At 45.7% G+C, this 27,061-nt stretch overlaps 1 protein-coding gene across 6 annotated transcripts in view; it reads right to left on the bottom strand.

Moving 5' to 3' along the window:
- ADAMTSL2 (ADAMTS like 2) overlaps positions 1–26,715 on the bottom strand; it is a 39,169-nt gene extending 12,454 nt beyond the window's left edge. The window contains exons 1-14 of one of the 6 annotated variants that reach the window (XM_081897786.1): positions 26,366–26,715; positions 19,541–19,655; positions 17,921–18,063; positions 16,865–16,940; positions 16,012–16,114; positions 14,265–14,410; positions 11,852–11,975; positions 11,450–11,530; positions 10,685–10,860; positions 9,722–10,064; positions 8,737–9,118; positions 3,498–3,601; positions 1,085–1,211; positions 83–296 (exon numbers count right to left, since the gene is read on the bottom strand). In XM_081897786.1, coding sequence (XP_081753912.1) covers positions 83–296; positions 1,085–1,211; positions 3,498–3,601; positions 8,737–9,118; positions 9,722–10,064; positions 10,685–10,860; positions 11,450–11,530; positions 11,852–11,975; positions 14,265–14,410; positions 16,012–16,114; positions 16,865–16,940; positions 17,921–18,063; positions 19,541–19,654 — 2,133 coding nt within the window. In that variant the 5' untranslated portion in view covers position 19,655; positions 26,366–26,715. Of the gene's footprint in view, positions 1–82; positions 297–1,084; positions 1,212–3,497; positions 3,602–8,736; positions 9,119–9,721; positions 10,065–10,684; positions 10,861–11,449; positions 11,541–11,851; positions 11,976–14,264; positions 14,411–16,011; positions 16,115–16,864; positions 16,941–17,920; positions 18,064–19,540; positions 19,656–26,365 lie in introns of those variants that run through there. The other 5 variants (XM_081897787.1, XM_081897788.1, XM_081897789.1 and 2 more) reach the window with 5 other exon arrangements.
- Positions 26,716–27,061: the final 346 nt, after the last annotated feature.

Genomic DNA, 27,061 nt, shown 5'->3' with positions numbered 1-27,061 from the left:
ACAGATTCGGCCATTCCTAAGGTCAGCTTACTCCAAGCCTAAATCCTTCCCTGTCAAAAACATATCCCTTCTGCAGATTTACCTCTGACCACTCAGACATCTCCCACTGTGGCCCGCAGGCTGGGTTTTTGCAGATCTTCCTCTCTTCTGGACGGGTGATGTCAGCAGATTCACACAGGTCGCTGTAGACGGAACTGTCGAACCCAGGTGAGATCATCTTCCAGCATCGGACAATGCGGAACTGGTAGCCTTCACCGCAGGTCCTGGAGCACTCACTCCAGCTACTTGTCTCCCACCTGTGTTGGAGGGAATGGGGCATTTCAGGATAGAAGGAGGTGATGGGGGCAAACCTCAAGAAAGGAAATGTGCTCACAGCTGCCTGCTGCCTAAATGTCCCTACAGACCCCTCAGGAACCAAGATCGGCAGAGGGGGCCCCCTTGGTAGTCCCTCTGCCCTCAGAATCTTTTGGGGGTTGGCAGGCATGGAGAGGGCATTCTCTGTAGCAGTTCCAAGCTGTGGAACTCCTTTCCCACAGAAATTGGTTTAGAAATTGGTGCCTGAGAAATTGGTTTTGGTTTTCCTTTTCCCTCCTTGTCCCTTTTCGTGTGTGTGTGTGTGTGTGTGTTGTTGTTGTTGTTGTGATTGTAAGCCTGCAGGCAGGGACTGTCTTGTCTTAATTGACCATATGTAAGCTGTTCCAGGGAGCCCTTTTGGCTAAAGGATAGGGTACAAATACCCTTTACTTTAGGGTAAAGGCAGTGTAATCAATCATCATCATCATCATCTGACCTCATTCCGCTTTTTAAATTTCTGCTTTCTGGACTTTGTTGCAGTCAAGTAAATGAGCCAAAACCCACTGCATTTTTAAAAAATAAAAAAAGGCTCTCCTGATCTAATAGACTGAACAGAAGGTAGGAGAAACTAGAAAGGGGGTTCCACAGAATAAGACCCATAACACTGAACTCACAACTCTAGGTGGATAGACCCAGCAGATGAAGCATCAAGGCAGCAAGGGAGTTAGGTGCCGTTAACAACAAGGTGAGAGGCCACCAACCTGTCAATCACCTGACATCATAATCTTACCTTGGTTGGCATTCCCTTCCTGCACAGAATTCATGGACTGGCTCAGGGCGGGTCATTGCATCACAGTACATGTCGTCCACTTCAATTCCATCATAGCGGATGCACATGGCATAGGTGGACATCACACCTGTATTTAGACAGGTCAGTGTGGATCAGGGAGGAGGGACATACCTGCAGCCCTACAGATGTACTGGATTCTAGCTTCCAGCCACTGGAATCAGTGTTGGCAATATAGAGCTATAAGGACCAGTGATTTGCATCATGGGAACATTGGAAACTGCCCAATACGGAATCTGTGACATTCGCTCCTCCAGCCCCACCTCCTCAAGGTCTTCTGCCCCATCAAGAGTCTCTGCCCTACCTTCTATCTTACTCTGCATCACTTTTCACAGGTAGACTTTTCCAGAACACTCTTGGTTCCCATGCCCTGCCTCAGGCATAGGAAGCCTCAGGAATAAGAACATAAGAAGGGCCCTGCAGGATCAGGCCAAAGTGAGCCCATCCACTCCAACACCCTGTTCTCACAGTTGCCAGCCAGGTGCTCCAAATGGAAGTAGAATCAGAGTGCAAGAATATTCTCCAATTACCTTGTATTCAGAGGTATACTCTCCCTAGACACAGAGGTTCTGCTATCACAATAAACCTTTATAAGAAGAGCTCTGCTGGATCAAGCCAACAACCCATAACTGTTCTTACGGTGGAAAGCCAGATGCCAGTGGAGAACCTGCAAACAGGACCTGACCATAGCTGTCAACGTTTCCCTTTTTTAAAGGGAAATTCTCTGATTCTTGGCAAGAAAAGGGGAAAGTTGACAGCTATGGATCTGACCACAAGAGCCTTCTCCCCTCCTGCAGTTTCCAGCAACTGGCTTTCAGACGCATTGCTGTCTCTAACTGCAGAGACAGAGCATAGCCCCCATGCTAGTATCCATTGATAATTCTCTCCTCCTCTATGAATTTGTCTAATCGTCTTTTAAAGTCATCCAAGTTATTGGCCATCATTTCCTCCTGAGGGAGGGAGGTCCGCAGTTTAACTATGTGCTGTGTACTTTTTGTTCTCCTGCATCTTGAACATTCTGTTGGAATGTGGCCCTCCAGGGCTATCTATGAGGCCCTCAGGATGTTCCCGTAGCCATACTTCTCTCCAGGCCACACCCTTTGCCAGACCTGCGCTGTACCCTCCCTCTGAGTGTTTCTCCCTGCCCAGAAGGGAGCCTCGAACTGTGACATTAAGGCCATCTATCTGTCTTGGAGAAATCTCAGATCCCAAACCAAATCAGACAGTTTTGGGGCATTATGGAATGTGTCTGGACTGGGTCTTGACAGCCCTGGATTGCCCTGGGTGGACCTACCTGGAGTGACCCAGGACTGGAAAAGAGGGTGCTTATGGACAGGCGGCAAGGAGATGGGGCAAAAGAAGACTAAGTAGTCTGCATATATCCTTCTTGCCTTACCGTTGACCATGTTTAATTCAGGTTGAAAAGGGTCAATTAAACATTAGGTGGGTGCAAGCCTTCCCCCATTTCAGTCCAGCAGAACCCTGTCAAGTTTGCCAAATCGTGGCCCAAACTGCACCAGAGGTGCCTTCCATGGACCTAATAGTAATGCAAATGGTTTGCTTGGATTGGGAGATGTGAGTTCGGAAACTGAATTCTGCACAGATTGGGATGCTGCCTTCTGTACAATGGCAAGGGTTGCATCTGTTGCTCAGTCCATTTTGGTTTATGTTCCTCCCATAACACTGGCATGTAGCCCCAGGAGGGAGTCCAGTCCTTGTGCTAATGGATGTGCCTGCCCAGGGACCTTATAGTAATAATAGTCAGTGTGGTGTAGTGGTTAGATTGTCAGACTAGGACCTAGGAGTCCAGGGTTCAAATCCTGACTTGGCCACAAAGCTCATTGGGCCAGTCACTGCCTTTCAGCCTAATCTTCTTTACAGGGTTGTTGTGGGGATTGAATGAGGAGGGGAAGAACCATCTTGAAAGAAAAGAGGGGATATAAATGAAATAAATAAACCATCAGAATCATAGAATGGTAGAGTTGAAAGATACCCCCTGAGTAATCTAGTCCAATCCCCTGCAATGCAAGAATCACAGAATGCTCAGTGTTTAGAGCATCTGCTTTTTGCATGAAAAAGATCCCAGGCTCATTATGATCGCCACTGATAATATTATTAATATACTAATTAATATGGACAAGAATGTTGCTGATGTTTTTAAGTGATAAAAAAACCTAACATACACATTTATATATTCATTATTTGATCAGAGAATTGCATTGCAAAATTGGAGCAGCACAGATTTCATAGGGAACAGGTGCTTCAGTTTGTGCATATGGGATTTAGCAATTTGCTTCCTCTCTTCCCATTCTTGGGGTGAGGGGGCCCCTTGCCGAGCTCATCCCCTCAGGCTTACCTGTGGTGCAGGTAGAACTGCAGGGTTCATGGGAGGAGAGTTTCCACCTGTACATATCAGCTGGGCTCATATTCTGGCCCTTTCGGAACAGCTTCAACCGGTTTCTACACAATGAGAGAGGACAAATCAAATGACGGGTTGATTTTCCACCCCCCAATACTTCCTCACATTAAAAATATTGACGGGGAGGAAAAATAATAATAATTAATAGTTTTCATCTAATTGGGATTGGGGAGGGTGCTTTAGGCTGCTTGTTGTGCTGTATCAAAATAAGAGGGGGGGGAATAATAATTTTTGTGAGGGGTGCAAAAAATTTTAAATTTTAAGGTTTGGGATCATTTGGCTATAATCCAACATACCTGTCCTGATTCCCCAAGCAGACTCCCCAGCCTGGTTAGAGGCAGAGCTTCAACTGTCTAGAAATAGAGAGAATGGGATAAAAACACCCACAAAGAGAAACAGTTCAAGTTTTCAATGACAAATATATGTATATAAATATATCAGATAGTTTGCACTCAATCCAATACCCCTGATCACTAGACACAGAGGGTCCAAAAAGGTGCGGTTTGAGTCCTTGGCATGGAACAGAACCAGGTATGCTGTACTATAAAGTGGCCAGGAAGTCTTGGCACCAGTGTCAAACCTTTCAGAAAGGCCCAGGAGGTAACATCCATCTTCCCCTCCTCTTTGGGTGAGACCATGCATGGCTCTGTCTCAAAAACATTTGTCTCTCTCTGGCTGCAATCACTGCCTCCTGTGGGAGGGAGTTCCTTAGTTAAACTCTGCACTACATGAATAATTACTTTCTTTTATCTGTCCTGAATCTTCAAGGAAAAACAGTGATATCATAATAAGGTCCTAAACTATGGTTGCCTCCGCATGGCAAGTTATTCCATTTCCCTGTTAATTTCCGCATTACAGTGGGCACTTGGGTTGCGAATGTGATCCGTGCAGGATGCACATTCGCAACCTGCAGCGTTCGCAACCTGTGTCTGCACATGCGCAGTTGTGATTTGGCGCTTCTGCGCATGCGCGACTGCCGAAACCTGGAAGTAACCCATTCCGGTTACTTCCAGAAACTTCCGTGTTTGGGCAGTTCACAACCCGAAAAAACGCAACCTGAAGCAGACGCAACATGAGGTATGACTGTATATTTAAGCTTTCATATGACATAAAAGCCACTTCTGGAAATCTAGCACTCATGTTAAGCACTTGTTTCTGTATGATTTGATTCTAGGTTTAAAAAAAGGAATAAAAAGAATCAGTTTTCAGTAAGTACCCTTAGCCCAGAAAATTGCAGGAGTAAAGTGAAGGAATTTGGGTAGTTATACCAGATTAGAATGCTTTCCTGTTGTTTTCATAGGAGATTCGTGGGGGGACAAAGGCATGTGTGTGCAGAAAGGGCAGGAGAGTGCCACTGTTTTCCTATGAAAGTTTGTTGTTACATCACACCACACCCATTGGTGAGAATGAAATCCAGCGTGACATGCATTGCACGGGGCTGGACTAGATGAACCCTGAGATTCCTGCCAATCCTACAGTGCCAAGATGTCAGTCAAAAAAGGCACAGCTCCATAAAGTCACAGGTAGTGTGGCATGAATGGAATGTTAGAAAATGGAATCGAAAAGTTAGAAAAGTGCTAGAATTATAATCAGACTGCAACCCTTTCTCTGTGTTTACCTTGATGCTTGTGTAATGAATGATTGCTAGAATGAGCCTGTGTTCAGAGTCAGCGTGGTGTAGTGGTTAGAGCAGAGGTACACTGCACTGGGGTGTCAGAAGAGGATGGCAAATGTGGCGGGATGATTCAAGGACAAAGAAACATTTAGACATTTCAGACTAGATATAGAGATAGATATATTGCAGAATATGGATAGACGTTGCTGCAGAAGACTCATTTAATTCCACACCAGTAGCAGGCCCAAGCAAACCTCAAAAAAAAGTGGGGGGGAGAAAGTTTGTTGACAATATGTGGCTGGCTATCTGCATCTCGGTTTCACAGACTAGAGATGAAAATGTCCCTCAGCCTACATGTTTGATCTGTGGTGAAAAGCTTTCCAGTTCCAATATACATGCATGTATACATGCTTAACCTACATATGGAAGAGGCTTGTTTACTATTACATTTTGGGAATGATTCATGTTCTTACGTTGCTGCATTGTTTTCTACTTTCTGAATGTCCCACAATCATATTATAAAGGAGTTGTGTCCTAGGTAATAAATCAACCCCTGCTAGGAGTTGTTTCTTTTTGTTTTCCAATGTATTTCTTATCAGGAAATTAGACTGGCCTTGACCAGGGCCAAGGCCTTTTCAGCTGTGGACCTGGCCTAGTGGAATGCTCTGTCACAAGAGACCAGAGCCCTGTGGGATTTGACAACTTTCCACAGGGCCTGCAAGACAGAGCTGTTCCACCAGGCCTTTGGTCAGGGTCCAGTCTGACTTCCCCTCTCTCCTTATAAGAATTTGCATGAAAGTGCCCCCCAACCTTTCTCACAGGCTCATATAAGATCAATATAAACAGTTAGGCCTGGTGAGCATTTAAGGTCCTCATTCCTACTTTGCAGGTTGCCATATGATTGGATTTCACTTTGATTCTGACTTGATTTTAAGATGTATTTTAATTTATTATTTGATTATTTGATTTTATGGTAATGTGTCATATATTTGATGTTAGCCACTCTGAGCCCGGTTTTGGCAGGGGAGAGTGGGGTATAAATTAATTTTTTTATTTTTATTATTAATATGCTAATTAATTATTACTATTATTAATAATAATATGCTACTGAAAATGAAGGGGACAATATCCAGTAGAAGGAAGAAGAATAATAGAATGGTAATAATTTGATTTATATCCCTCCCTCCCATAGTGACAGATGAGCCCACAATCTGATTCTGTATAAGGCAGCTTCCTATGTCCCTGTGTACAATAAGTATGCGTTGAAAACTACATTTGTAATTCATTTTTTTAAAAAACCAAACAGAATTGCTGTATTTTTGCAAAATGGACTGAGACTACAGTATGGAGAAAACTCAGCTGTCTCTGAATTGCCAAATCATGTTGCCTGTCATCATTTCTGGATAGAAGAAGCTCTGACCTGGCTCGTTTTGGTCTATTTTATGAATGTACAAATGATAAAGAGAAAAGGACAGAGGTGTTGTTTCCCAAGGGGTATTATGGGTTGTTATGTTTCTAGACATCAACAAAAAATCTTTTGGAGGTGCACTGAGTTGGGGGTAAGCCACACTTAACTCTGTGGGCCTTATTTCCAAGTAAATCTACATATACAGTGGTGCCTCTGGTTACGTACTTAATTCGTTACGGAGGTCCGTTATTAACCTGAAACTTTTCTTAACCTGAAGCACCACTTTTGCTAATGGGGCCTCCCGCTGCCGTCACGCCGCCAGAGCATGATTTCTGTTCTCATCCTGAAGCAAAGTTCTTAACCCGAGGTACTATTTCGGGGTTAGCGGAGTCTGTAACCTGAAGCGTATGTAACCCGAGGTACCACTGTATTTTGCTACTTAAACCATTACAGGTTTTTTTTAAGTCAATCTGTTAAAAGGTTTGTGATTAACCTATTTAACAGTTGAAGAGAAACAACACAGTTGGACCGTTTTCAAACCCTGCATGGGGGCGACTCTCTGAGACACTAAAGGAAATGAGGCAGAGTATTTGTCTTTAATAAGCAAAAAATGACCCTTCATTTTTAGAAGAAGAAGAAATAACCGAAGGAGACCTCCTTTTCTCATTCCCTAGTACTACCAGCAGATCTCAAATATTTCCACCAAAAAAGAGGAGAAAAAGCTAGTACTCTTACTTCTTCTTAATCGTGGGAATGAAACACCCCTCTTCTAGGCAATCAACTGAAGTGTCTAAGTAGGTATTTGTATAGGTTTGTGCTGTGTTGGTTGATTAGTTGACTGCTGTGAGCTGATTAATCTAACACTTAAATGCCTGCAGCTCTGTAATTGAGTTCACTGTCATTTCTTGGGCTGCCTGTGCCGAGAGAATGCCAGCCTTTCTTTGCCCACCTGGTGCCCTCCATATGTCTTGAAATAGCCCTGGGAACTGATAGGAGTTGCAGTCTAAACCATCTGGAGGGTACCAGGTGGGAAAAGCTTAGCCGACACCGACAGAAGGAAGAGAAGTGAGCAAAGCAAGCAACTCAGCCCGTCCTGTGGTCCTCGTCACATACACCAAGCGAAACTTCCTAGTAATCTGAGCTGCATTCACTAAAACAGCCTTTCTCCCAGCTAACTCACCAGACTGGGAATTGTGGTATGGTAATTATTAGGCACGGGGTGGAAATCAAGGCACCAGACCAAAGTTAAACCAAGAGCATATTTTGTTGTTATTAAAGTTTTTATTTTTTTTAAGCACCAACCGAACAGATATTGCAATGACATTCCTAGGAGCTGGGTGTGGGGGAGGGAGATATTTTAAAATGGTTTGGCTGGTTAACCGTATCAGTGGGGATGAGCAGAGTCCATCAGTTTGGATTCCTGTTTCTCCAACTGTAAGTTTAGCTTGCCAAATTTCTCCATCAATTTGTGCTTTTATTGCTTTGTACGGAATTTCCCCTCACATATTAAATGCTATTTTCATGACTATACACATTTTTAAGCAAACTCCCTCCCTCAATGTAGCATTTTTGAGTTTGTGTTGGTTGAAAAACTGTGTGGCAAAGTTTGTAGATGGGAGAATTTTGAAGGGGAGCTGAGGTTCAGCTGGTGGATTGTTTTGGAAACTATGGATTTGGGGCAGTCCCATCAAAATGTGAATTTCTCCTCTCCCCACTGACGTAAAAACCGGGAGGATGTCAAAAATAACACAGAAAAACATGCCCATGTAAACCTAGTCTAGACTGTTTCTCCTTGCTTAAGTCTAAACTTAACAATAAAGCCATTTTGGTCGATCCTGATCCAACTACCAATGCAGTGTGCCCCTCAGCATGTGTAGAGGATCTTCCTTTGACACCAAGTAGCCACAATCAGAACCAACACGGAACACCAACACAGAACCAACCTTTAAAGGAAGGGCAATGTGTTTTGATCCAGCAAAGTTGTACTCAGAGTAGACCTATTGGCATTAATGTGCCTAATTTGGCCACATGCAGCAATTTCCAATGGGTTCTACTCTGAGTAGGATTAACATTGGATACAACCCAATGTCTCCAGTGGATGAAATATAGTAGATCAAATCTCAGTTGCAAAGGAACACCTCAAGGCCTCTTACCTTGTTTTGTGGGTTCTGTTCCCTTGAGGACTAGTGACCAAGATGGTGGCATTTGGAAACTGAGTCTCTGAAGATGTGTTGATGGTTTTGTCACTGCTCAGCTCCAGGAAGCTGCTGTTGACGGCATAAGCGATCATATCATCACCGTCATCATAATCAACATAAAGGCTGTCCATGTGCGAACCAACAGAGTTAACAGGGTCCCTTGGGGAAAAGATGCTGTTTGCCGTCTTGTTCTGGACTGATTCTTTTGAGTCTGATGTCTTTTCCAAAAGTTTATGGGTGATAGCATTTTCAGAAAGGAATTCTTTGGATGCAAGTCTGGAGTCAAAATCTCTCCCAATTCCGTCCACCATGTAATTGGATTGGGTTGCATTTGAATCTGGGGGAGAGAAGGAAAATGAAATCAAGAGATTTGTAAAATTATAGATTTGTTTTTCAAATTTGCACAAAAACCCCATGAGATAGGATAGTCTGAGATTGAGTGACTGGTCCAAGGTCACCCAGTGAGCTTCATGGCTGAGTAGGGATTTGAACCCTAATCTTCCAGGTCTCTAACCACTACTCCACAATGGCTCTCATTTGACTGTGTCCTTGCTTTTGCCAGATATCAAATTTGAAACCTTATAAGCCCTTCCTTTCAGACCCCAGATACTATTGCATGTCAGTGATGAAGTCAAATATTGAAGTTGAGCATCTTTTTATGTCAAGATATAGCTATATTAAGTGCTTCATGAACAGCGAATGAATATTAAAATGTTCAGTGTCTACCAGGTGGCGAATGTTCAGCATTACAGCAGAATTTCTGAAGTCAATTCCATCCAGCTTGTACAAATTTTTGAGATGTATGTTGTTGTTTTAGAACTCTAACTAAAATAGTGAAAGAAGCATATTAATCTGTAGGCCAAAAGTTTGCATCATGAACAGTCACTGCCCTAGCAATGAATGAACTACAGCTGGTGTGAAGACCTGGGGTTCACCTCACCTTTGGCCTGTTTGCCCTTCAGAGTTGGGTCGCAGTCATTGCTCTCTGTTCTTTCATAGACTTCATTCGTCTCTTGGATTTTGCTCAAGTCTAGGTCTTCAATGGTGTCCTTCCTTCCAAACACCTGATTCTCCAGATGGATCTTCTCTTTGGAGAGGGTTCCAAAGAAACTTGCATTGTGCTGAACGAAACCCAGAGGCTCTTCTGCATCAATCTCTCTGCTTTCTCCACTGTCCGACTCGGAGAAGGTGTAATAAATGGGCTGGACGTTTTTTGAATGCGGCTTCCTCAGAAGGGTATATTCATAGGTTATAGATGGGTTTTTACCGTTTTGGTTCCAGACCTGGAAGTGGGGAGGAATAGCAAACATATGCATTATATTAGAGGAAACGGCTTGAAAAAATATCAAGCAAAATTACATTAAAAGTAAGTTTAGGAGAAACATGCATGAAAATGCATAGGGATTTTTGCACCGACTGGGGAAAATGCAAATTGATATAGAAATGGGATGATCTGAACGCATGACTGGAAAAATGAGAAACTGATACCTGCATCCATCTAAGTTCTCAGGCTATCACACTCAGGTTCTCACTCAATCTCAGGCTAGACCCTTTGAAATTAATGGACCTAAGTTAGTCATCTCTACTAATTTCAGTGGGTATGTTCCCTGACTTATACTGAGTCAGACCATTGGGTCCAGCTAGCTAGGTATTGTCAAGTGCTGTCTTGATTGAGGCTCCCCACAGTTTCAGACAGGGGTCACTCCCAACCCTAACAGGAGATACTCGTGGGGAATGAACTTGGGACCTTCTGCATGCCAAGCAGGTGTTCTATCACTGAGCTGTGGCACTTCCCCAGATTCTAACCCCTAGATTCTTCCGGCCCTACTTGCAAACAGTTTTTGCTTGTTCCTAAATTGCCCAACCTATCTCTAGGTACAAAGAAAAAGCCCTCCACACTTACCATAATGTTCAAATCTTGATTGGTTGGCCCTTGGGCCACAATGTATTCAATGCCAGTTTCATAAATGTCCATTGGTCTCCTGTACTTGAAAACAGTCCCTGCAATGTTGAAGTTTTTGGGGCTGTCCACTCTGTAGTTCCCATTGAAGAAGTAGTAGCCAGCTTCATCCGCAACAGCTGCAGAAGTCAGCAGAGGCAAAGAATTCCCACCCACGCCTTAGAACAAGTCATCTTAAAGACACCTCAATCTCTGCTACGTGCTAAGCAAGTATGACTTTACACCCTCCTCCCTCACAATGCCTTTTTCTTTTGTGTGTTTCAGCTTGAAGAAGTAACTTTCTTATCATTAACATTTGCAAGCCTCTGGTGGAAACTTTTTTTTTTTTTTTTTTGCTGAACCCGGGGTCTTTATAAACATCCCAACTTCTCAATGTAGTTGGCAAAGGGCTGACATGCAGTGCCAGTTCTGTGAGGGAAGGGGAAAGTTGGGTTGGCGAAGCAAAATGTAACGTGGGGTCTCAGAATCAGAAGGGCATTTAACTGTTGGCAGATAAAGACCACACAGGCAAATATATTTTGGAAGCTAGGGGGACAGACAGACAGGCAAACAAGAGGTGGGAGGAAGGTTGAACCCAAAGAGGCCAGGAAGAGACTAAATTCCACATACCGATTTGGCTAATAAGCTACTTGTCAAACAGTTTCGTTTTCGCAGAAATATAAAATTATAAACATTCAGCTTCGTTCCTGCCCCTGGCACCATACACACCCAGAACATCAGCAGATTTCTTCCGTTCAACGATCTGGATGTCTCTTGCTCCGGCGGGGATGTGTGTGACCAGAGAATAGCCTGTGGAAAACTGCATCCATGTATGAAAAGCAAACTTTGCAAGAGTTAACAGTCCTAGGCTGGGAATAACTCTTCATATGCAGGAGCAAATTCTCAAATGACTGAAGGATCCTTTTTAAAAATTGATTCAATGTTGGTCCTTTGAAAAGGGGCGGGGGAGTTGTGGAGGGAGGCGGCGGCAAATTTGCCGCAGCCCAGATGCAAGGAAGCCCAGACTCCCCACATCCCTGATCATGCACAAATTCACCTGCCCACGATTGCATCTTGCTCAAGGATTGGCAAGCCTTACCCCATAAGAACAAAATACCCCTCCAGCCTTACCAAGATGTGAATTTCCCTTTCTGTAACTCCCGGAGACGTGAGTGCAGCTGCTCCCATTTCCTTGACAAACACCACATTTGTCCAACGTGTGAGTTGAGAACAGGATCCCGTCACATCCAATGGGCTGGAAACAGTGTAAAATAGAGTGTCAAGGGTCAGGTAGAGGGGCACAGTCACTGCAATTCAAATATCATGCTGACACTTTGGGCTGTGTCTCTGTGTGTTTGGCAGCAGTAATCTCAGGGCCAGCGACACTGTGTGTGATGGAGAGCCCTCTGTTCTACCCCTTCATGTTATGAAGCCCCTGTAAATATCACATAGTCATAGATCCGCATCAGAATCAGGCTGAACAAACTAAAAATGTTGGGGTGTTAGAGCCTTCTAAACAGTCCTGTGGAAGAAGGCTGTGGTGGGATGCAAACAGCCAAGGCAACACTAAGTCAAGAAAAGTCTGGCTGCTGGATCAGGCCAGAGGAGGCCCATCTAGTCCAACATCCAGTTCTCGGAATGGGAATCCTGTAAACAAGACCTGAGAACAACAGCAGCTCTCCCCACCTGTGAATGCAATCACCTGCCTCTGGGCCTAGAGGTTCCATTCTCAGCTATCAGTTAAGAAGAGCCCTGCTGGATCAGACCAAAGGCCTATCTGGTCCACATCCTCTTCTCACACTGACCAACCAGTTGCTGATGGCATTCCCTGCAACCTATTTCACAACATTATGCTGACCTGAGTACAATTGGTGGTGACCAAGGGAAGGGTTTTTTGCCTGAGTTACAGCCCTTCCTGGGAACAAAGGAATCTGCTTCCTACTCAGTTAGAGCATTCATCCATCTAGCTCAGTATTGTCTACATTGACCAGCAGCAGCTTTCCGGGGTTTCATGTAGGGGTTCTATCCTAGAGATGCCACTGGGAATTGAACCTGGGACCTTCTGCATGCAAGGCAGGTGCTCTACCACTGAGCTAGGGCCTTCTCAGCTTCTCTTTAAAAAGGAGGAATGGAAGATTGTTAAATAAATCGCAAGCAAACTGTTCTGGCTTCTGGGTCCAGTTCAGAGTGCTGATGCTTACCTACAAAGCCCTAAATGGCTCAGGGCCAGGATATCTGAAAGATCAGCCTCCTCCTGTATGAAGCAGCCTGCAGGCTGAAATTGTCTTCAGAAGCCCCACCGCATCTCCCACCATGAAAAGTACTCTGGCTGGTGGGAATGCAAGACGGGGCCTTAACTGTGACATCCCCCCAAACCCTGCCCACCGTTCTAGAGTTGACTCCCAAAGGTGAAACCAGCCCCATCCCTGGCAGGGAGCAAATTATTTTTATTTAATGCTTCTCCTCCTCACCCCACCCCCCAAAAAATCTGGTTGGATTTTTAAAACATCCCACTTCCCTATTCACACTCATTCACATACACTTATATGCTCACCACCACCACCCCACACAGTCTCACCCACATTCAACGCACACACCCACACACATCCACACACACAAACACTTTTTCCATGCATAAGAACTTAAGAACACAAGAAGATCCCTGCTGGATCAGGCCAGTGGCCCATCTAGTCCAGCATCCTCTTCTCACAGTGGCCAACCAGTGCCCCAATGGGATGCCTGCAAGCAGGACATAAGCACAAGAGCCCTCTCCCCATTGCAGTTTCCAACAAGTGGTATTCAGAAGCATTGTTGCTTTGAAGCACAGGAGGTAGTAGCCATGGGTAGCCTTCTCCTCCATGACATAAGAAAGCCTGTTGGATCAGGCCAAGTGTTCCAATGTAGAATGAAGAAGCCCAACTGGCATTCAGAAGCAATACTGCCTCTGACCAGAGCATGGCCATCATGGCTAGTAGCTACTGGTAGCCTTCTCCTCCTCCATGAATTTCCCCAACCCTCTTTCAAAGCCATCCAAGTTGGGGGCCATCATTGCCACACACACGGACCAAAGAGATCTTCATCAACTGGATGGCAATAGAGTTACTGGCTCTCTGCTCCTGGTCCAAGACACCCTCCTCTGCCCCAAGCCCCACATCAAATGATATTCAATGTCACCTTGGCCAACAGGTAAGGAGGAGGGGTTGCTGGCAGCTATTTCACTTCTTGGACATGTGGTGCAATAGAGATCTTGCCCACCCATCACTTCCTCGCTGATGTTGCTGGAAGAAGCCTAGCCTGGAAGTTTTCTCCCCTGAGATCTTTACAGATGCTGAGAGTGGAAGTTGGGAATACTCTGCAGAACTACAAATTCCAGCAGCCTCTAGTGCAACTTCACCCCATGATGGCTATGCAGTTCCCCACTGGTCAGCACCCATCTCCCAGATTCTGGGCTCCCCACAACAGGGTCATTTGTGTGTCCCCCTCTTCTTGTCCCATCTCCCTCACCCCCTGGGCTGACAATATGGTTGCTATAATGTTTAACAACCTCACATTTTCCAGAAACGCAAACCCCACGGAAATCGGAGTATTTACAGGACGTCCCGTCCCGAGCCAGGACCATGAGCTGCCTTTGACCATCGATGGTTGTGCAGTGGAGATCACAGGGCTTGCTGGAGATGTGGACATAGTCATCTGGAGATAGGAGGACAAATGATATTGCACACACTGACCAAACACACACACATGCACACACACAAATGCACGCAGTTGCTTATTAAATGTCACCAGCAAAATATCCATCATTGTGGGGTAGAAAGTATAGCATAACATCAGGACATAGGAAGAGCTCTGCAGCTGGATCACACCAAAGGGGGCTCATCTAGTCCAGCATCCCGTTCTCACAGTGGCAGACCAGATACCTCAATGGGAAACCAGCAAGTAGGATCTGAGCAGAAGAACACTCTCCCCTCTTTCGGTTTCCAGCAACTGGCATTCAGAAACATTACTGCCTCTGACTGTGAAGGAAGAGCATAGCCTCCATGGTGGCTAGGACATCCCATTTCATTTTCACTGTTACTCAGCTGAAAGCCTGCCCTGCCCTGTTTTGTGTAGATTTTTTGGGGGGGAGAGGGAACCCATTAAACTTCTGCTTTTAAAATTTAAATGTGCTTGTTATGCACATTATTATACACATTATGGAACAAATTTCCTCCAAATAGGTATTTTCCAGTGTGCTTCCCCATAAAGTACACATTATGGATGCACCACAACTGTAAATAACACAAATTTTTGAGTGCACTTGTCACACACTGAGGTGGCGTCTCAAAATATGGAAAAGTATTTGATGTACCTTGAAGTGGCGTTCTAACCTCTGAGGCTCTTATTGTGTCTGCCTCCACAGGAGGCCCAGATAGTGGCAACACATGAACAAGGCCTTTTCAGTGGTGGCTCCCTGCTTGTGCAGTGCTCTCTCCAGGAGGCTTGCCTAATGCCATCATTATATATATCTTCAGACAAAAACATTCCTTTTTAACCAAGCCTTTAGCTCTTAACTATCTAGGGCCTTTTAGAGTGGGTGGGATGCTTTAATGTATTTACGGGGTTTGTTTGATTGTTGTAAGGCACTGAAAGAGCAAAAGCAACTAATCGATTTAAATAACAACAGCAGCAACCCACAAGCAAGTTCAAGATTGGCTGTCACATAGGGTCATTTCTGCATATGCATTAGAAACTACAGTGGTACCTCGGGTTAAGTACTTAATTCGTTCCAGAGGTCTGTACTTAACCTGAAACTGCTCTTAACCTGAAGCACCACTTTAGCTAATGGGGCCTCCCGCTGCCGCCGCACCGCCAGAGCACGATTTCTGTTCTCAACCTGAATCAAAGTTCTTAACCTGAAGCACTATTTCTGGGTTAGCGGAGTCTGTAACCTGAAGCGTATGCAACCTGGAGCATATGTAACCCGAGGTACCACTGTAGTGGATATTTGACCCAGTCCTAGTTCATCACAATGCTTCCACTCCCCTACTCCCTTCTTGTCTTTTTCAAAGCAGCTGTTGCAACTGCAGAGGCCTTTGAGCCCAGGGAAAGAAGTGGGTGGGGAGTTTTGCTCCTCTGATAAAATCTGGTTGGAGCCTCCTTCCTAGAACAGAAGAGAACTCCATTCATTTCAAATCCTCTGTGTGTGTGTGAGTGAGTGCGCGCCCCTGTCTTTCTGTCTTTTTTGGATGAGGTGGGGTGAGAGTAAGCTTTGCCTTATCAAAAGCGCCTGGACAAAAGGCCTCCTTGTTTACCAGGATACAATGGCTTCCATTGATACGTCCGCCCGTTGTACATGTGGGAGTTGAAGGATGTGCACTGCTGCTCCCGGAAGCTCCTGCCATTCGGGGGACACTGCTGGAAAAGGAAGAGACGAGTCCAGATGAGGAAGAGGAGGAGGAGGAGAAGAAGAGTCTGCTTCTACATTCCAGAGGCTTTTCCTGCCCTTGCGGGTGAACTGATGGTGGGCTGTCAAAACCCAAATGTGCAAGGGAATCAGGAAGATCCTGGGACTGTTACGATCAGGCTACTAAAAGAACACCAGAACAGCCTGCTGGATCAGGCCAGTGCTCCTCTAGTCCAGAGCAACCTCTTTTCACAGAGGCCAGCTAGATGCCTGTGGGAAACCAGCAAACAGGATCTGAGCACAAGAGCCCTCTCCCCTCCTGTGGTTTCCAACAACTGGCATTAGGAAGGTTACTATTTCTACTAATCGAGGGTGATGATGATGATATCCACACCATACTATTAAGGCTTTGAAGAATCCTGAGAACAGAGCTACAATTTCCAGAGTGGTTTAACAACCAGTTCTTCTTCACACTGTGGAACTCTGGAAACTGTAGCTCTGGGAGAGGAATGGGGGTTTGCAAGCAACTCTCAACACGCTTAATAAATTCCGCTTCCTAGGATTATTTGGTGGAAGCCATGGCTGTTTAAAGCGGCATCATAGCACTTTAAATGTATGGTGTGAAGGTGGCCTGAGTTTGAAATAGTGGTGGTAGCTGGTTCATATTTTCTACAGCTGCATGGAATCTGTACCTTGCTAGTTATGACTGAAAGCTGCATCTCAATAATAATTTTTTTAAAGCATGAAAATGCTCCTCTTACTTGCACTTTGCATAGCTGGTATCTTTTTGATGTCCCAGTGCATGTTTTATTAGCGAGCCCCGTCATGGACTTCTTTCTAAACACAGAAAGAAAAGGAAACAGGATCAAGTCAAGTGAAAAATGAAACGCATCATTATCATCCAAAAGAAAGGGCCCCAGAATGTCTTCCAAATATCAGCAAGAATAAAGGTAAAGGGACCCCTGACCATCAGGTCCAGTCGTGACCGACTCTGGGGTTGTGGTGCTCATCTCACTTTATTGGCCGAGGGAGCCGGTGTACAGCTTCCGGGTCATGTGGCCAACATGACTAAGCCGCTTCTGGCGAACCAGAGCAGCACAAAGAAACACCGTTCACCTTCCCGCCGGAGCGGTACCTATTTATCTACTTCCACTTTGATGTGCTTTTGAACTGCTAGGTGGGCAGGAGCAGGGACCGAGCAACAGGAGCTCACCCCATTGTGGGGATTCGAACTGCCAACCTTCTGATCAGCAAGTCCTAGGCTCTGTGGTTTAACCCACAGCACCACCCGTGTCCCGTGTCACCTCTTATGTGGCCCTTAAAATTCTCCCAAGGCTACACACAACCTCTCTTGATACCCCTGCTTCACTGCCTCCTTCAGTGCGTTTGCCTGGTTGGAATAGCGTTTTTGAACTGGGATAATGCCTCTTTCTTACCTGGATGGAGGATGGAAAGATACATCTGCATATAAAAGGAACCTCTGTGCTGTGTGCAGCTGGAATTTATCTGGCTACACAATGGTAAGAATCACAGCCACTAACCTGCCTGCTTTTGTCCTGGCCACGCCCACCTTTCTGAAGGTTCCCTTCAAGGGGACAGTGATCCCTTGGCTGAAAATGTTATCCTTCCTGCAACAAATCACCAGGAAGCCCTATCCAGATGGCTGTGGATTACAGCTCCCATCAGCCCCGGTTCAACCTTGAGGGCACCTGATTCGAGGGAGGCTGCCTGAGACGGTCCCTTCGGAACCAATGGGAAGGTTTTATTGTTCAGAGGATGGGGGGGGTGAGATGAGTTCATTGGAGCAAGGGGTTTACCTCTGCCGCAAGCAGTGCCTCTCTTGGGATTTGACTCCTCCCCCACATGTCCGGGTGCAAGCCGTCCACTTGGTCCACTCACCCCACCAGTGGGCAGTGATGTCGCTGCCTTCCTCAAGGCTGTTGGATGCCTGAAGGTTCTCCTGTTTGCCATTTAGGGGCAAAGAAAATAAATTAGAGGCAAGATGGGTTGATTGGTTAAAGGGATACTTCAGCAAACCAATTCTTTCCCCATTTCTGTCCTACTTCAGTTCATTTGAGGTTTCATGCCCATCTGGCAGCTGCATCTCCATTTCCTTCCCCCACTGAAGACAGGAGCCCCAGTTTATGGGTTGCTCATATTTAGCACATACTTGTGCAGAGCAGCCATGTCAGACCACTGGCACATCCAGCTCAGTATCTTTGACATGGACTGGCAGAGGTTCTCTAGGATTTCAGATAGGAGACATTCATCCTACTTGGAGATGCCACTGGAGGCTGAAGCTGGGACCTCCTGCAAGCAAAGCAGGGACTCAGCAGTTGCTCCTTCAGTTAAACATAAAGTAAGTCCTCATAATTCTGCATCTGACAGCAGATATAGGTAGGGACATAGGAATCTGCCTAATGAGTAAAACCCTTGGTTTATATGTCAAAGTACTGCTTACACTCACTGACAGTGTCTTTCCAAGGTTTCAGGATAGGGTTTCACCATGGTGGAGCAAGGGTGCCATTGAGGACCGAACCTTCTGCATGCAGAACAGGGGCTCTACCACTGAACTATGGTCCTTTTGACACACACTGATTCTTCATGCCTGCCTCTTGTCATTTTTCTGTACAGTACATCTTGATTGCTTCATTTGTGTCCGATTTTAAATTGTATTGCATATTCTGTACTTGCATTCAGTAGTGTAGTGGCAAATTCAGAAGTGCAGGGTTCCTTCATGAGAGTCATAGCCAGGCCCCCTTCTAAGATTATACAATAACTTTCTAATTATACAACAGTAATAATTAGGGATGCATTACAATGATCAGTGCAGATCTCCATGTGTTTCCTTTCAGCTAAATCTGCTATTTTTCTGTGCATGTATGTGGACAAATCATTTGGAGTGCTCCAAGATCTTCTTTCAGAGAGACTTAAGCTGTGTTTTCATTGAAGTGCCATTGTACGTAACAGAACTTGTACCCCATTCTCTTGAAATGGAAGCATTCCTTCTGTTGTCTTTTCAACGTTCCTAAATGCTTAGCTTTTCAGCTTACAGGGCAACTCCTTGGTGTTCCTCCCATTTACCTTATCCAGAGGGGCACCAGGAGCCCATTCTCAGGGCTGACTCAACTCCTTTCACTCTGACTGGATCCAATTAGTGCAAAGGGCAAGAAGGCTTCTTCCCAGTGGCTAAACAAACCACGCCTTTCATGCTGATTGGTCGGCTCAAGGATCCCAGAGACAGGGAGCCTTTTGGGATGCTGTTGCAGAAATAGTAACAGGTCTTTGACACACACACACACCCGGTGACCCCCAACCACTAGACCACTGCTTGTATTGCATTTTACACATTGTCACTGGGCAGCACCTGGAGGTGCTAGCATACCTGGTGGTATATGGATATTTTTAATACATTTGTGAATGAAGAAAATTCTCACTTGTGATATCACCAGGGCAACGTTCCCTATGAAGAGTGCGAATGCAAGAGCCCCTTTCAGGTGAGTGCAGTCGCCAATAAAGCTGCACTCCCAGGTCCCCTTGATTCTCTTCATCCTAAGAAAGCAAGAAGCAAAGGTTGAATTTTTTCAGAATTGGATTAGATGGCCTTTTGGGTCCCCTTCTAACTCTATAATTCTATGTTTCTATGAACGGCTGTATTAAAAACTCTGCAGGTTTAGCTGCTTTCATGTGTATATTTTTTTAATAACAAAAAAGCAGTGTATAAATTGTATGAAATGAAGGAATGAAAAATCTGGCAGGAAACAAGCACTGAGGAATTTGGTCATCACTGCAGGACCATCTTGCTCCATAGGTGCTCATCGTTCTGCAGAACTGACACTGTTAGAGGTGCCACATGATACTCATTCCCACAGTTGTGAGAAATTGAGCTTTCAGTGTGGCACACATGCACTTCGGAACTCCTTGCCTATTGATGTCAGGCAGGCACCTTCACTGTATTCTTTTCGGTGCCTGCTTTAAACATTTTTGTTTAGGCACATAGATGTTGACATGTTTTAGTCTCTCTCTTCCCCCCTGTTGATTTGTATTATCTAAAAAAGTTTTCAACCGTTTTTACTGATAATCTTAATATATATATTTTTGTAAATTGCTTAGAGGTTTACAATCAAGTGGCGTATACATGTTGGCAAATAAATAATTGCCCCATCACAATGTGGTGTGGGGGACAAGCTGCCCGCTTGGAACTGCCATTCTGCTTGTATTCCAGGTTGGGGGGGGCAGTCTATTAGGACACCTCCGCATCATCTAAGCATGGAGTTTCAGTGGTGTGAAATTTGCAATGAATTTCTCCCCTTGCTCTGAGAAAAGCTTTGAATAGGAAACCCAAGGACCCCTCATTAAAAAGTGTAGTTCTGCTGAGGGATGTGGGGGGAAATCTGACTCCTCTGACAGAGCCAATTCGGAATGAGGTCAGGGATCACTGCCCTCTCACTGCATGGAAATGTAGAAAAATGGGTGCTTCCAGACCAGGGATGGAGGAAAAATTCAACTCAATTTGCATTTAAAGACAACCCTACCAAATCAGTGCTTTCCAAAACATGCAGCCATCCTTCAAAATTGTCTTGCAGTGTGGTTCTCCTGCCGAATAATATGTCCCAAAATGCATATATTAAAGCAAAAGTGTGCATAAAAATGCATGTATTACCGTAGTGAAAACATTGGGAGAAAACATTGGGAGAAACTGCATTGTGTAAATGTGTAGATGAGGGAAAACTATATACAAACAAGTGTCTATTAGGGAAAATATGTACTAAGGTGCTGATAACTTTTCATGAGAACTTTAAAAAAAAAAAAGCAAATGAATCTGGAGATTGACTGAACTTAAGATTGGAAAAGTGATAAATTGAGAGAAAGAGCCAGTGCGGTGGATCGTAGTGGTCAGAGTGTCGGACTAGGACCTGGGAGACCAGAATTCAAATGCCCCCGTTGGGCCATGAAGCTCACTAGGTGTGACCTGGGGGGTCAGTGACTCCCTTTCAGCCTCACTTCACAGCAGGGGCGCCGACTTATAAAAAATATTGGGGGGGCGGGGGCCCATACCGACTTATAAAAAATATTGGGGGGGCCCAAGACCTCCAAACCGCTGCTGCTGGGGGAACGAAAGGGGCGAGCCCTGGGCTACCCCGACCTTAAGTGAACCTGTGAGGGCCCGCCCTTTGCGGCAGCCGATTGGCTGCCGCCGTGGGCGGTGAATATTAATGAGCTAGGGGGAATCCCCGCTTCTCGCGGGGCTGACGCCAGCCCCGCGAGATTGTTGATGGGTCGAGAGCCCGCAGCCCCACGCCCTCTCTAGATCGGGAGTGGCTTTGTTTTAACTCATTACTGAATGTATTTTAAAAGGTAACTATCGTCAAACAAGGAAAATAAAAAATACTAACATAATTTTGTGATTTTACAAAGCATAATATAACTAATAATTCTCTTAAATTATTGGGGGGGCGGAGCCCCCCCAAACGAATTTTTGAGGGGGCTCGGGCCCCCTCAGGCCCCATGGAGTCGGCGCCTATGCTTCACAGGGTTGTTGTGAGGATAAAATGGGGAGAGGGAGGACTACGTATCACCTCCATGAGCACCTTGGAAGAAATGTAGGGTATTAAATAAAGTGAAATTGACATATTTGCCCACCACTTCCCCTTCCCTCTTTGGGCTCCTCCTCCTCCGTCTTACAGAAGAGACGCCGAGGATTCCCCTTTCTAAGAAAACTCAGCCTTTCAGAGTAGTGCTGGCTTCTTCCCCCAACTCCCCACTTTCTTTGGCTGCCTGGAGAGCGTGAATTTCCGACTCATCCCCGCCTCTCCGCCTGCCAGGAGTGGAGGTGCTGGATTTTCCCAAGCTGGATGATTATATTAAAGCTGCATGGATGTTCAGACTGTGTCTGAGTCGCTTGGTGTCCTGTTCCAGCCAGGCAAGGAGATTTTGGAGGACTGGAACAAGAGACTGTGGGGAAGAACTAGCTCAGAAGAGGCATCCGTGAGGCTCAGCAATGGGAAGATGATTGTCCATAGGTGTTCAAACTCTTCTGGAAGCTCTCAAAGAAGGCAGCTTCAGAGCCCCCAAAGGAAGAAAGGACATAATACCATTTTGGCAGCCAGAGGCTGCTGCCACCATCCTACACCCATTGGGGAGCAGAAGGGAGGACAGCCAGCTTGTCTGCAGCAAATGGGCAAACTCCTTGACTCCAAGATATATTTTTTAAAAAAGAACATAAGAAGAGATTGGTGGATCAGGTCAATGACCCATTTACTCCACCATTCTGTTGTCACAGTGGTCAAACGGATGCCCCAGTGAGAAACAGGATTCGAACATTGTATGAACCAAGCGCCCCTGGCACCCATATCCGCCTCCCAAGAAAGCACACATTAATTTGGGTCAAATCAGGCTACCACCTTTGCCAAGGCATTGGGTATAACTATTTGAATTGTCAGCCTGCCTGCCTGCCTCTTGGGGTATACTTGTAGGGGTCACTCCTAGTTGAAGAGGTCAACCCCTATGACACAAGGGTGGTCACCTTGAGGAGTGCTATGGCCCTAGCTCCTGCCTGGGCTTCAGGACAAAAACAACTCCTCTCAGATTCATTTAACAAGACAGCCCTGAAAATTGGAGAGGCAGGCAGAGGCTACAACCTCCCCTCCAATGAAGACTCAGGTTTACTCAATGCCTTAACCCCCAAAGTTGTGACAACTGCTATGAGGCAGGCAAAACCAAAGGACAGATCCAGTTAGTCTGCTTGGCCCTGAATCAGTCTGACAAATTCCTGCCTGGCCCCGAATATGGCGACCAACAATAGTCCATAGCAAGGTCATTCAGAGCCCAAGAGCCAAGGAAAAGGGAGAGGCGGTGGGAGATCCAACTAGGAACTGGACAAGGAGGTGGAGGCTGGATGGGTTTAAATTCCCAAACTGTGGACCAGAGTGAAGCCTGCTGGCTCCAGTCTAAGCTGCTCCAGGGGTAGAACCTTTGGTCAGCCTGCCCGCCATTGGCCAATTGGCAGGCAGGTTGTAATCCATTTCCTGTGCTGGTGCGAAGCCAATTTTGGGGTTTGAACTGGCCTGGGGAAACCCCACAACTCCATGTCCCTCACCGGATCATGGGGTGAACAGAAGGTGATGCCCCATAAAGGTGCCCAGCCTTGAAGGAAAGATTCACTCTCCCACCCTGTGGTTTCCAGCAACTGGTATTCAAAAGCATTAATGGCTCCAGCTGTAGCCTCCTCCTCCTCCTCCATGAATTTGTCTAATCCTCTTTTAAAGCAATCTACAGTCATACCTCCAGTTGTGAACGTGATCCATGTGGGAGGCATGTTTGCAACCCACAGCGTTCGCAGCCTGAAGCGCCATGTCTGCACATGTGTGTGATGCGATTTGGTGCTTCTGCGCATGTGTGTGATGTCATTTTGTGTTTCTGCGAGCACCGAAACCTGGAAGTAACCCATTCCGGTACTTCTGCAACCCAAAAACGCGCAAGCCACAGCGTTTGTAACCCGAGGTATGACTGTACATTGGTGGCCATCATTGCCTACTGTAGGAGGGAGTTCCACAGTTTAAATATGTGCTGTGTGAAGACAGACTTTATTTCATCTGCCCTGAATCTTCCAACATCCAAATCCTCACCCTACATTTGAAGCAGTAGCATGCTGCTCTAAACAGCCATGGCTTCCCTGAAAGAATCTTGGTTTGTTAAGGGTTCTGAGGGTTGTTAGTATACCCCTATTCCCACCTGCCCCCCAAACTATAATTCCCACAGATCCCTGGGAAGATGAAATGGTTGTGTAAACCACAGAGGGAACTGTAGCTCTCTCTCAGAGGGAAACAGAAGGGTCTCCTAACAACTTTCAGCACCCTGAACAGACTTCAGTTCCCAGGATCCTTTGGGGGAATCCATGACTGCATAAAGCAGTATCACACTGTTTTAAAAGTATGGTGTGAATGTATGACTTTGTATGGGGATCTGCTAGAAGCGTACAAGAGTAGGCAAAGAAAATGAATACATTTGGCCTCTGTGGGGCCACCCAATGAAGATGAATCTTGGAATATTCATTACAGACAAGAGAAGATACTTCTTCACACAACACTTATTTAAACGATGAAATTTGCTGCCACAGGAGACAGTGATGGACACCAACTTGGGTTGCTTTAAAAGAAATTTGTGGAGGCAGGTGGTTCAAGCCCATCCAGGATTCCTGCACTGCAGGGGGCTGGACTAGATGACTTTCAGGATCCCTTCCAACTGACAATTCTATGATTCTATGATTGTATAAGGATATTCGTGGCCACTAACCACAATGGCTATGTTCTACTTCCACTGTCAGCAGCAGTAATGCTTCTGAATGCCAGTTGCTGGAAATCACAGGAGGGGAGAGGACTTTTGCACTCAGGTTCTGCTTGTGGGTTTCCCATAATGGGTACCCCAATATTCACTGTAAGAAAAAAATGCTGGACTAGATGGGCCATTGATCCAATCCAGCAGGCTCTCCATGTGGAGGTGTACTGTGATGGCGGAACCTCCATGCCTTGGGGCAGTCTATCCCTGAATACCAGACATTGGGAAACACAACTGGAGAGTGCTGTTGCACATGGGTCTTGCTTGCAGGCTTCCCATTTGGAGCATATTGTGGGCTATTGTGAAAGCAGGATGCTGGACTAGGTGGGTCATTGGCCTGATCCACCAGGCTCTTATTACACCCAAAGCACATTGACTGCTCATGTCATGCCCTTCATTTACAGAGCAGATGCAATGAAATGAATGAACATGGCTGTCTGAGAGTTGTAGAATATTAGAATTGTACAATGGTAGATTTGGAAGGGAGCCCAGTGGGTCAACTGACCCATCCTCCTGCAGGAATTTGTTTCATTCATTTCAATGCCCCTACTCTGGGCAGAACTTACTTTGATGCACCCCTGATGCTGGTCCCTGTGTCTCAGTTATTTCAACGTCCAATTTTCGAAACATCTATTTATCCCCCCATTTCTATCCTTCATAAAAACCACACTCCTGTTCCTTTCACATCAGCAGGGGTCTCTAACCCTTTTGGGCCTCGGGGGGGGGGATACATCTTGAAATCTAAGAAGCTGTCATGTGCCTCACAAAATGCCCATTTCACAGAAGAAAAAACTGGCAATGCTCAGAACCCTACAAAAACCCAGGCCAGACATCTACATAGGTGGTGCAGTGGCTAGAGTGCTGGACTACCTCAGCCATGAAACTGACTGAGTCAGCTTGGAGGCTAACCTACATCTCTCTCACCCAGTAAACAACCTCACAAGATTGTTGCGAAGATAAAATGGGGAAAAGAACTATGTATGCCCCCTTGAACTCTTTGGAGGGAAGGTGGGATATAAATGTGGTAAGCAGATTATAAATTAATTAATTAGACCTACAGGCCAGCCCTGCTTTTGGCCATGGAGACAGCCAAGGTTTTTGTCAAGTGGAGTCCCAACAGAGTATCATATTTTCATCCACCCTTTCACGGTGTCAATTTTCATAGAATAATAAGAGTTGGAAGGACCCCCAAGGGCCATCTAGTCAATCCCCCCGCAAAGGAGGAATCACAACCAAATATTGCCTGGCAGGTGGCCACCCAACCTCTGCTTCAAAATGTCCAAGAAAGGAGAGTTTGTGGGCTTCACTGCACTTGGTTTCCCAAAGCTCAGAATCCATAGCAATTAAATTTAAATCCCCAAAATTATTGACTGCACATCCTGGGGACAGGTGGCTGAAACCTACCCAGAGCACTTGGTTTTCATTAGAGTTTCAAGCCACCTCTGGTCCAAAGCCAGCCAAATAATTATTCTTCATTCAGTCCAAAAGACTGGAGAAGGAGGGAAAGAGAGAAAAAAAAGCCTATTGTTCCTACTTCTATATATATTAAATAAGAAAACCCCCATCAGCAGAACAGTGATTCCAAAATGCCTCTCTGGCTTTGGTTATTTGGGGGCAGGGAGGACTTTCCAAGGAAATGCACTTAGCAGGACACAGAAGGGAAAAAGTCAAGGTGGCTGCCCATTCTGGGATCGCTACACTCGTATTATATAACAGCCTCCTGCCTCACACAGCACCTAGAGAAAAGCTCTGTCTCAACCAAAAATGCAAAGATGTTTTCCCCTGAAAGCTATTTAGTAGGAAAGTGTGTGTGTGTTTGGAATCTGTGAAGTGGGTGCAATTAAACATGAAACACACACACCAACAAGCAAAAGAAAAGGGAAATTTGAGTTTCTTTTTAAAAGAAAAAAAAGAAAAAAACCTACCTTGGAGAATGTGAGAGCCAGCCAGACAGCCAGATGCTTGCTTTTTCAAGTGCAGGGGGGGAAAAGATGCTGCAAGGGTCCAGGTGCAACAGGCTCTGGTCGGTGGAGGACTGGGGCGAAACTGAGAGGGAGCAGAGCAGGAGGAGGTGCAGAAATTGCAGACACACACTTTCTCTCTCCTCCCGTCTTCTCCCCCACCCCTCTCCTCAGACTTCAAAAGGGCAGCCAAGAGCCTTCAGCTTCCAGCAAGGAGGAGGCTGCTTAGCGGTTATCCCAAGTCAACTTGAGTCAGTTTTATAGCTGTCAGGCAGATGGGCTAGGAGCTCTGCAGTCTCCCTGAGATGCCTCTCTTCAGCGGCTCAGCACTCCTCCAGCACCACCACTGTGCATTACAGTCATGGTGCTTTCCCTCCCGGTCTCTCCCCCCCCCCAAACCCACAATTGTTCCGCCAACCACAGCTAGCCAGTTTCCTGCAGTCGGGCTTGCTGGATGAGTGTGTGTGTGTGTGTGTGTGTGTGTGTGTGTGTGTGTGTGTGTGTGTGTGTGTTTAAAGGATTAGAGAATGTTTGTGCCTGAAGATGTGTCTACGAGGCAAAAGCTAATCCTGCCATCAGAGTCCAGCCAAATCGATATCACCTCCGTACCACGGGTTTCCAGGCAAATGAGACCACAAAGGCTGCCAGTTTTGTCTCTGT

Source organism: Podarcis melisellensis, assembly GCF_964234715.1.
Source record: "Podarcis melisellensis genome assembly, chromosome: Z".
In the NCBI taxonomy this organism is placed as follows: Eukaryota; Metazoa; Chordata; class Lepidosauria; order Squamata; family Lacertidae; genus Podarcis; species Podarcis melisellensis.
This window is presented reverse-complemented; position numbering and strand designations above follow the sequence as displayed.